Source organism: Marmota monax, unplaced genomic scaffold (genome assembly GCF_021218885.2).
Source record: "Marmota monax isolate L192 unplaced genomic scaffold, Marmota_monax_Labrador192_F-V1.1 WCK01_AAM20220418_F8-fsc00100, whole genome shotgun sequence".
Taxonomy (NCBI): Eukaryota; Metazoa; Chordata; class Mammalia; order Rodentia; family Sciuridae; genus Marmota; species Marmota monax.
Window position 1 is genome coordinate 2,911,652 of NW_026693872.1, and position 10,652 is coordinate 2,922,303.

Genomic DNA, 10,652 nt, shown 5'->3' on the forward strand with positions numbered 1-10,652 from the left:
GAGGTTGCTTTCTAGCTCCAAGTTCCTAGGAACCAAAATGAAGTCAATCTCTTCCCTTTCCTTTGTATCAGTCTCTCTCTCCATGTGTGTATCTCTCTCTCTCTCTCTCTCTCTCTCTCTCTCTCTCTTTCACAATAGATAGGCAGGTAGACTAGAAGTCTCTCAGTTGCTAAGAAAGAAGGAGGGAGGGTGAGCCAAGGATGCCTTCATTATAGAGAAAAGTAAAATTCTTTTAGAATCCATCAATCTTCTTCTACAAGATTTTTTACATAAGAAATGGAAGTAGAGAATGTTTCAGTCCTGCCACTTTCCATATTTTACTCTCTAATATGTTCTTAGAGGAATGATTCTGAATCTTACTTGCCATACACATGTAGTTTTACATTTTGGGGCCTCCTAAAATGGATGATAAGTGAAGTAATCTGTGTACATTTATGTGTGCACATCTGTGATCGTATATTTACCCCTCAAGGACTGAGTTTGAGGCTTTCTTTGTGTGTAGTTGAATAAGCACACATGCATACGTGCAAATGAAATTATAGAATGTGTAAATTGGTAGCACTTAATGAAAATAAAAGATTGTTGGCATGTTGAATTGTGTGTGCCTGTGAGTGTGCAGGGTTTTTTTTTTTTTTTTTTTTTTTAAAGTAAGCCACTTTAGATTGTGTCGCCTCCCCTCACTTTTGTGATTGATTTCACGAGGCTAATGGTGCGTAAAAGCGCTGGTGAGATCTGGGGGCGCCTCCTAGCCTGACGTCAGAGGAAGAGTTTAAAAAGGTGGGGAGACGGCAGAGAGCACACAAGCCGCTGCGGAAGGCGCGAGGTTCAGAGCCTTTGCTGCTGCCTGCGGATCCGCAGTTTGAACAACTGCTCTCCAGCTCGGCTTCCCGGCACCACAGCCAAGATGCTGTCCTGCCGCCTCCAGTGCGCGCTGGCCGCGCTCTCCATTGTCCTGGCCCTGGGCGGTGTCACCGGCGCACCCTCGGACCCCAGGCTCCGTCAGTTTCTGCAGAAGTCCCTGGCTGCTGCCGCAGGAAAGCAGGTAAGGAAACTCCCCCGACGTCTTCTTTCCCTCCTCCCGGATTCCTGGACCTTACTAAGACCTGCTCCTGAGCCCTGGGTTTAAACTTAACAGGTGTTTGATTCTCCTTAAGAGTTTGGGTGCTTTTCAGAATCCCTCCAAAACCAAAGCTCTCAGGAAAACTTTCAGAGTCTAGAATTCTCTCCTACCTTTTTTTCCCTTCTTCTGATCAGGGCAGTTGGTCACAGTTCAGGTGAGTTCTTTACTGGCATTCAGGAAATTTCGGAAACCTGGGTATTTGAGCACAAAGGAATGCCAGCATCTATTCCCAGTGCTGACCCAGGTGCTGAAACGCAGACTTTCATACATCGGGCATGCAGTAAGGGACACTGCAGACCTAGCAAACCTGAGACTGTGAAAGGTCCCATTTTCCCAGTTAACTTTGTAAAAACGGCAGTAACAATTCCAGTTTGTTGTTCACGTTATGGAAATTGAATTGAACAAAAGGTTGGCACAATAATTTTGTAAGGTGGCTTTTATCAATTTACAATTTCTCATTGTGTTTTTAAGCCCACAGAGGCAGAACACTTGCAGAAACCTTTTTGTGTAACTTGGTGATTATAGGAATTACTCTTATTTTTATTCTTAGTTGATTTTAGGTGTCATAAAAGTGCACAGCTGTGAAAACTAGATTTTGAATGTGACTAAATTTGTTTTCCAAACTAGAATTTCCCGTTTTTTTCTTTTTTCATTGTTCTCTTCCCCTTCTCCTTTTGCCCCATTCAGGAACTGGCCAAGTACTTCTTGGCAGAGCTGCTGTCTGAGCCCAACCAGACGGAGAACGATGCCCTGGAACCTGAAGATTTGTCCCAGGCTGCTGAGCAGGATGAGATGAGGCTGGAGCTGCAGAGATCTGCTAATTCAAACCCGGCCATGGCACCCCGAGAACGCAAGGCTGGCTGCAAGAATTTCTTCTGGAAGACTTTCACATCCTGTTAGCTTTATTAATTATTATTGTCTATATCAGACCCCTGATCCCTCTTCTCCAAACCCCATCTCTCTTCCCCAATCTCCCAAATTCACAGCAAGACCCTTGCATTAGAAATTGAAGACTGTAAATATAAAATAAAATTATGGTGAAATTATGGAAAATGAGAATTTGATTTCTTATTGAGCAAATCGTTTTGTGCAATAACACAAGATGAACATGGTTTCAGCAGTTATTTTAGATAATACATGCCAGGTCTCACTAATATCTATTAAAAACTCTCTGTGGCAACAAAGGTTGTTTTAAATGATACCTTTATAATTTGGGTCATTTCAAACTGAAATAATTTCAAACAACTAAATTAAACTTCAATCTAACAATAAATGTCAGAAGGGACTTCCATAAATTTCAGTTACGTATTCAATACACTTAAAAAACATATTGTATTATCAAAATGAAGATTAGTATTTATGGGTTGGCAAACTGAAATGTCTGACTATCCACCAGGTGCATATGTAAAATATGTCACTTTAAAATGGAAAAGTAAAATCATTTAGGAACCGAGGAAAGAAGCTGGTTGAAATAGTTAAAGAAATCTAGCTTTAAAATTTGTTTCTAGTTGGTGAACATTTTCTATAAAAGAAAGTCCTCTCTAAATGAAAAAAAAAAAAAAAGGCTAAATAACAATCGAGGCATGAAAAGTAAGCTCCTACAATTTTCTCTTAGGGGAAAATTTCATTTTTAATTATAAGAATCCAGCACGGGAATATTATAGGTTTCAAGAAACCAGTGTGTTGGGTCACCTCACAGAATGTTATATTAAAGGTATTGGGGCTCAAAGTCATCATCACAGAATAACCAAAGGAGATACCCTGGGTCTTTAAAAAATTTTATCAAAATGGGAGTCAAATAAAAATGCAAAAATAAATAACCCAATAAATCATAGCTGTTAGTATTATAACAACATGCTAAATGTTGTTACATACAGAGATAAAAATGTTGATAATTTAACTCCTAAATCCCTGAAAGAGGTATTCTTTGGGGAATGTATGTTTAAGTTACCAACCATATGTTTTGCATGAATGTTGGAATAATAAGGCAAATATATCCATAATATGAACTTACTGATGGTAGCTAATAAAGAAGAACTTCATATTTTTTAGAAAATATTTGTGTTAGACAATACACATTGTCAATATTAATGTGGCTTTGTGGATATTTCTTCCTGAACAGCAGATCAAATGAGAGCAAAAAATCTAAGCCACTTTCCTAATTTCTGTGAAAACAGAATACCCTTTGATGCTCTAGTTTTTTTTTTTTTATATATATACAAGACTTTTAGGGGAACTAATGTATGCCTACTTAAAGGATTTGTCTGTACTAAATGCCTTATATTCAGCTGTTAACCAACCAACTCATGAGAGTAACAGACTCATGTAATTATGATTAAAGCACAGAAAACAATGCAACTTATTTTCTGAGCAGTATGTAAACTGTATAAATGCCAAGAAATTTTAATATTTTTTATTACCATCTTTAGTTGTCAATTCCCAATTGTAGTATGAAAACGGAAAAGAATTATGTAGCCACAAGCCCATGTATATACTTATTTTTTTTTTAATTTAAAGCTTAAATTAACTGAAACATTTGAACAGGGTTAATTATCTTTCAGCCTTAGTTTCCCAATTCCAGACATGGAATTGTGTAAGGTGGGATACTCATGTCCCTTTTAGATGGAACTGACCTTTTATGCTTTAACACTGAAAAGGGTCTTTAAAAAGTGCTGATTTGAGGCCATTTTAAATAATATAAAAAGCATAATTTTGTTCTTTTTTTGTTTTTAATATATAGAGGATCTTACTTTTTACTTTCCATTTAGTTCATTTGCATTCCTTATAAGTCAATTCACTGAAAGGATCCAGCATTCTAGCCTGCTTATTATCTACCCACATTGAAACTAGAAGATATTTTCCTTCTTCCCTGCCTCATGCTTCAGCAATCCTGAACAATCTGCTGTTTTTTTTTTTTTTAATGGACAAGCTTGGGCAAGGTATTCTTCAGCATAAAGCAAGAATTTTATGGAGCAAGAAGCATATGAAATGGGTTTGGAAGGCCAAGTTAGGTTTGGTCTGTAGAAACAGGAAAAAGTAGCAAAGTCTCTGTACTTAGTTTCCCCATCTGAAAAAGGCACATAGGAGAACCAACCCCTCAGAATTACGGGGATTCCCTAATACCATGTACTTAGAAGTTCTTTGTGCATGGTAAGCTGCAGGTCATTTTTTTCTCACGTGTGGTGTGTTTTCTTGCCTCTTTCTTTGCCTTTGCTATTTTTTCCTGTTTTTACAGACCAAACGTATTTTGGCTTTCCCAACCCATTTCATATGCTTCTTGCTTCATAAAATTCTTGGTTTATGCTAAAATATCTGCCTTTTCCATTTAATATGTGTCTCTTCCATCATGCTTACTTATCACTCTCTACTGTTCATTATAGTAGTATGAATGTATATAAGAGAGTGTGTATTCATGCATAAACTTCCTTTGGGTAGATGTATGTCCACACAGTATCTTATACAGCATGTTATGTATAGTAATTTGTCAGTGTTCATTGAAAGAATCTATAAACCTACAGCATCAAGTGAAACAAATCTCTATTTACTAGATGGCATTCTTCCTCAGTGCTTTATACAGCATAGGAAAATGACATTAATATCCACTATATGTAACACTAGTGTGACACCAGAAAGAGAGAACCCATGGTTATGCTTTTTGGGGAGGAGGTCCTAGGGATTAAACTCAGGGGCACTTGACCATGGAGTCATAAATGCAGCATTATTTTGTATTTTATTTAGAGATAGGGTCTTATTGATTTGCTTATTGTCTCACTTTTGCTGAGACTGGCTTTGAACTTGAGATCCTCCTGTCTCAGCCTCCTGAGCTGCTGGTTTTACAGGCATGCATCACCGTGCTGGGCATAGTTATGCTTTTAATGACCACTGAAGTACATCCACTAACCATGTGGAAACTTCATTTTGGAAACTTCAGCCAGTCCAATTTTTAAAAACCATCTCCCAAAGTCTTCAGCAGGACCTGCCTCACTGTCCACCAATCATAAGACTTACAGTTCCAGAGAATAAAATTCACGAATCCCTTTCTCACACTCGTTTATCTTAAGATCAGATCTGTTTTTGGTACTAATACAAGATCAATTTTCTTGGCCTTGACTCAAACTATTCTTAGTATGCAGACAATTCTGTTTTCTGGTATCACAAAATATACCTTTCATTCTGAATATCCAACATAGAAGGGGATTCAGAAATCACCTTGGCCTCACTACTAATTTTAACAAAACATGATGTTATTTGCCCAAGATAACAGTAAGTTGAGGCAGACTTTTGACAAAGCCTAGGTTCCCCCCTCTTCCATCTCAGGATTATTTTTATTATTCTATTATACAGCCTCTCAAGAAATCTGTCCTTTTAGAGATTTGATGTATTTTATTAATCTCATGAGAAAACTAATTTTGTTCCTGGAGCTTCTTTACCTCCTACTGGACAACTGGTCGTTTTCTGAAAGGGAACAAGGAAATTAGTAATAATTTCCTGTTGTGATTGAGAAACATTAATAAAAAACGATAAAGGCATTGACTGAAAGAAAATAAACTCAGGGGAGACCTAAGATGTGAAGAATGATTTTGTCCTGGAATGGAGGCAAAGGGGCTACCTCAGGAAGCAGATGGAAATTTACAGGAAGGAGACAGCATGCCTGGAGAGGTGATCTTCAAAGAAGTCCTGATCCACATTGCAAACACCTCCATGACCTTCTCTCTAGCTCTTCAGTCAGTGAGGGTGAATGCTTCAAATCCAGGTGTTTGGATTTTCATTACTTAAAATGTGCCTGTGTCAAAGGCTTGCTGCAAGCCCAGGGACAAAATTTATATCAAAAGTTTCCTGTTTTCAGGAAACTGAGTCTAGTAGATGAGACACATTCTTTGCAAATAATCAAATGTTATCTTGGAGGTTTGTACAGAGTGCTAGGAAGGGAAAGAGATGTCAGCAATTCCTTCTCTTTCTTTTCTCTATACTATTCTCACTAGTTTTAAATTATGATTTAGAATATGATTGTATTCTGGATGGGATGCATAAGTTATAGGTATAGTGATTAGCACATACTTTCATAATATAATTTATTTATCTTGAATTATTTTTCTTTTATAGTTGTAGAAGCTGAGAATCAGAGAGATTAAGTAGTTTTCCCAAGATGTCCCCAGCTGGTTAGAGGTAGAGTTGGATCCAGGCCATCTGATTTCTAATCCAATGTTCTTCTCCCTGTCTCCTAGGGGAAATGGGGGAGTTAAAAGAAGATTGTAACTTGCTGGGCAAATTAAGATCAGCTCCAGATCATCTTCACTTAGCTCATATTACAAATGGGTATTACTACTCTATTATTGTTAGAGGAGGAAGGGATTTAAGCTCTGGGATTGGGATTTGGTTTTGTGACTTTATTAGGGCACTATTTCCAAGGAAATGTTTGCAATTTTTTTTTCCACATGTTCAACCTCAAAGTCCTAGCTTTGCTAAGTGAATAAATAAAAATAAAAATAATAAAAATAAAATTAAGAAATTAGTGACCTCAGGTTTTAAAGCACTCCTTTTCCCACTCCATCTCTCCTACACATGTTTTGGCACAACTCAGGCTTGAAGCAGTTACAAACCTATTGGTCCCAATCCCAAGTACAAGTCATGACATCTGTCTCACTCTAACTGACTGAGTAGTAGTCGTATTCTATAGTTTGTCCCCCCAAAGGGAGACGAAATCTTGGTCCCCAATGTAGCAGTATTGAGAGGTAGTGGACCTTTAAGAAGTGGGATCTAGTGGAAGGTGATCAGGTCATGGAAGCCTAGGAAGAGATTTATGCTGATCTACAGAGTGGGTTGGGTCTTGCAGTAATTAGTTCCTGTGAGAGTGGGTTTTTATAAACCAGCAATCCTGTTTCCTCTTGGTATCTCTTGTTTGCTATCTCACTATGTGACCTCTCCCTCATACATATTTCCATCATGTTATGACATCTGCTGTTTTTGGACATATCCAGAAGGCCCTCAACAGAGACCAGACAGATGGGGTAGCCTGACTTTAGACTTTCAGTCTTTAAGAGTGAGAAACCAATAAGCCCATTTTCTTTGTAAAGTACCTAGACACAGGCATTTTGTTATAGCAAAATAGATGAAGACACCATGTCTGCCACCCTCTGGCTTTGTAGGTATATCCTATAAAAAGTTGGCCAGAGGCTACAATTTGGGGCCAGAGAATTTTTTTTTGAAGTTTATGAATGAGGTCAACTTTTATATAAGTTAAACATTTGTGACACTGAAGTTGATAAATCTCTCTGCATCTCTGATAAATACTGTAGGTCATGTAAGTAGTCACCTCATTCCTATTAGCTTTGCATATATAATACATTAAGATGGTGACGTTGGTATTCAGCTACTAAACAGTATTATTAAATCATATTTCAAAGAAATTCAGGCATGTAAAATAGAGTTCAAGTGGTTAAGAAAGATAATGTATTCCTGGTTAATTGCTGCTTAATTCTACCTTTCCTGTTTAAAAAAAATACAAAAGTACATTTTCAATTTCAATATTGCATTAAGGTCAGATACACACTTTATGAAGGAAACATTAAGCTGTCCTAGAATTGCTCTCCTTGGGTAGCAATTTATTTGAGTACAAAGTGCACATCATATGAGAGTCAAGATTTACAAATTTAAATAGAATGTAGTTCTTTCTCAACCTCACTTCTCCATCTATACTCACCCACTCACTCTCCAAACTTGGATGGAAAGCAATGATTTTATAAGACTTCTCACCTTCTCTTCTTCATCTTCACTTTTGTTATTTTGCATGAATTAACATGATATGCTCATGAGAAAAGGCTCTATTCAAGTCCCACAGTCTTTACAAAGTCTTCTGGCATCCTTGGCTGTCAGGGTCTTTCCTCCATCTGAATTGTCAAAATACTTATTCATGGATCACTTATTTGTCATTGCTGTGGGCAGGTTTCTGGTTGCTGCTGCACTCCTTCTTCTTTCTCCTTTTCTTCTCAATTTTTCTTCTTTAATACGTTTTCTCTTCTTAATAGCAGTATACTAAATTAGTTTTGGTAAACCACCCTCCCTGCATTCTTAGTCATGTGGTTACAGTCAGTTGACTTCATTTCCAGTCCAGAAATGATCCTAGACTGGATATATCTTATGTCGATTGGATATATCATCCCCTGGTCATGGGGATTGAGTCAGGCCTTGGTTACATGACCAATCACAGTGATCCTTAGGATTTTTTTTTGGAACTCCTGGAATGTCTTTCTTATTCATTGTGGATGGGGAAGCAGGTAGTCCTGAGAGCCTCCATCATTCATATTGGGACTTGTGCTGTCTGAAGGCCTGTGTTACAGAAGACAAAATAGAGATATGTGAAGACTGTGGGTCTTTTATGGCTTCGTTAAAGCCTACATAATACTACCCTATACCTAAATTATCTTTATTAAAAAGGAAAAGAAGTTCAGTGGAGTACACAAAGGAGACAAAGGGAAGGGGTGGATAGATGGGAGAAGGAAAGACAGTGGAATAAATATGACATTCTTTCCTATGTACCTATATAAATATACCACAGTGAATCTCACCATCATGTACATCCACAAGAGATTAATTTAAAAAATAACTACAGGTAAACGGCAGAAAGATCAGCAGAGGAAAATGAGAGGGTGTGGGGAGAGGAGGGGAAGGAGAAGTACTGGGGACCAAATTAGAACAAGATATATTCCATGTCAAAATGGATTCTCTTGTCATGTGTAATTGAAACAAATCAATAAGTCAAAAAGAAAAAAAAAGTTGTTCAGGTAAAATTTTGCTTTACTTTTAATCAAATTTTCTTATATACACGTTGAGCGGTACTATGTACTGTTGGTTTTTGTGTGTATGCATGCACACATGTATGTTTCTACATATGTAGCTACTTTACCAGTTTAGTTTGGAAGCCCTGTGCCTGGAATATACGAATCAATGCTCTTGACGAAAAGAATTACTTACATTTTAAAAATCCTTTATGTTTTTTGTAGTGCTCTGTAATTTTTATCTCATTGAATCTTCACCCATTTTATAATTTATAAGACAGGCACTAGGACAGCAATTTATACCTCCATTTTTAACACACATAGAAACTGATGTTTAAGGAATTTAAATAACTTAGCCAAAGTCACTAATACCTTACAGGGTGGAGTTTAAAATGTAGACCTGTTCTGGAGAATTAGCCCTTTAGACATATCTGGACAATGATCATTGACCTACATGATCTATTCTCCAGACCAAAATTGCTTAAAACACTTTAATATTTATTGTACAACGACCTTCAATTTCTCCATGCCATCTTGGTCCTCTTTGTAAGCACTGTTCAAATTTGTCTGTATATTTCTTAACAATAACATCCAAAACAGAATGCAATGCCACCAGTGGATGTCGACTGGTACAAAGGAAATAGGACTGCCTTTCTTCATCTAGATCAGGGACTCCCTTCCATTAATGCAGCATGTGTTTCTGAAAGTTCTGCTCACTGGGAGGGCTTCCCTTCACATCAGGGCCTCCCCACCGGGACTGTAGGGCTGGAGATGTTCACTTTCTGTGGATGCTAGAATGGGCAGAACCCATAAGCTTGTCCCAATTCCTTCCTTCCTTCCTTCCTTCCTTCCTTCCTTCCTTCCTTCCTTTCTTTCTTTCTTTCTTTCTTTCTTTCTTTCTTTCTTTCTTTCTTTCTTTCTTTCTTTCGTCAAGTTGATAAGGAGCCACTCTATGAGGCTGAGATCGAAGAGGCAATGGGATAGAAAGAGGAGCTACATGTACCTGGGCTGCTTGCTCATGCAACTTACTTCCCCCTCATCACATGTATGATTCCTATCTCATGCATATCACTCCTGAGTGCTGATAGAGAGCTGCTATATGCACTGAAATTCATGGGTTATCGGGGGTTAAAAAAATAACCAGTTTCCAGCAGCTCAGATTGCATTATCACTCAATGGCCCATGGTCAAGATCAAGCATTCAACCTCTATCAGTACCCAGGAAGAAGCCAGAATCTCCTTCTTTTTTTTTCATTTAAGAAGTATAGTTATCATTATAAGACAGAGTAGCTTAATTCTAAGGCAGGACTCACCAGGAATCACCTACAGAGGCCAGCCAAATGTTCCTGAAAGACTTCCCATAGGCCGTACACACTCTAAACACTATGGACCTTCTGGGAATCATGGTTGAAATGGTGGAGCTACTTGTGTAGACGTGTTTCAAAGACCTGTTTTCTTTTAAGTCTTCCTAAAACCTAGAATATTGGTAATGGGTCTTGGTAAAATGTCCACAGTATATATTGCTTTCAAAATCCCAAGAACCCTCTACCTGTTTTGTCTCTTTTTGGAAGAAGAAGATAGGTACATCAACTTTGTGTTCATCTTCATAGGGAAATTTTTGGTTTGGCCTGGATCCCTGATCCTAGACATCTCACTGAAGTTGAAAGTTCTTGAACTTTTAAATATTTCATTTGACACCCTGTGGAATGCATGTGTCTTACCAAGATGCTTAGAAAAGTCACTATGTCCTGCTTATTT

The 10,652-nt window shown here is 37.8% G+C and overlaps 1 protein-coding gene across 1 annotated transcript; it reads left to right on the forward strand.

Annotated features, from left to right (window-relative positions):
- Positions 1–812: 812 nt before the first annotated feature.
- Sst (somatostatin) lies at positions 813–2,173 on the forward strand. The gene is made up of 2 exons (XM_046462659.2): positions 813–1,042; positions 1,808–2,173. Exons 1-2 carry the CDS (start codon positions 905–907, stop codon positions 2,018–2,020), a joined length of 351 nt encoding a protein of 116 aa, XP_046318615.1. The 5' UTR covers positions 813–904; the 3' UTR covers positions 2,021–2,173.
- The last annotated feature ends 8,479 nt before the right edge of the window (positions 2,174–10,652 follow it).

Coding starts and splice junctions, on each gene's coding strand:
- Sst (XM_046462659.2), top strand. CDS start 905: ATGCTGTCCTGCCGCCTCCAGTGCGCGCTGGCCGCGCTCTCCATTGTC. Junction 1,043..1,807: donor CTGCTGCCGCAGGAAAGCAG/GTAAGGAAACTC, acceptor TGCCCCATTCAG/GAACTGGCCAAGTACTTCTT.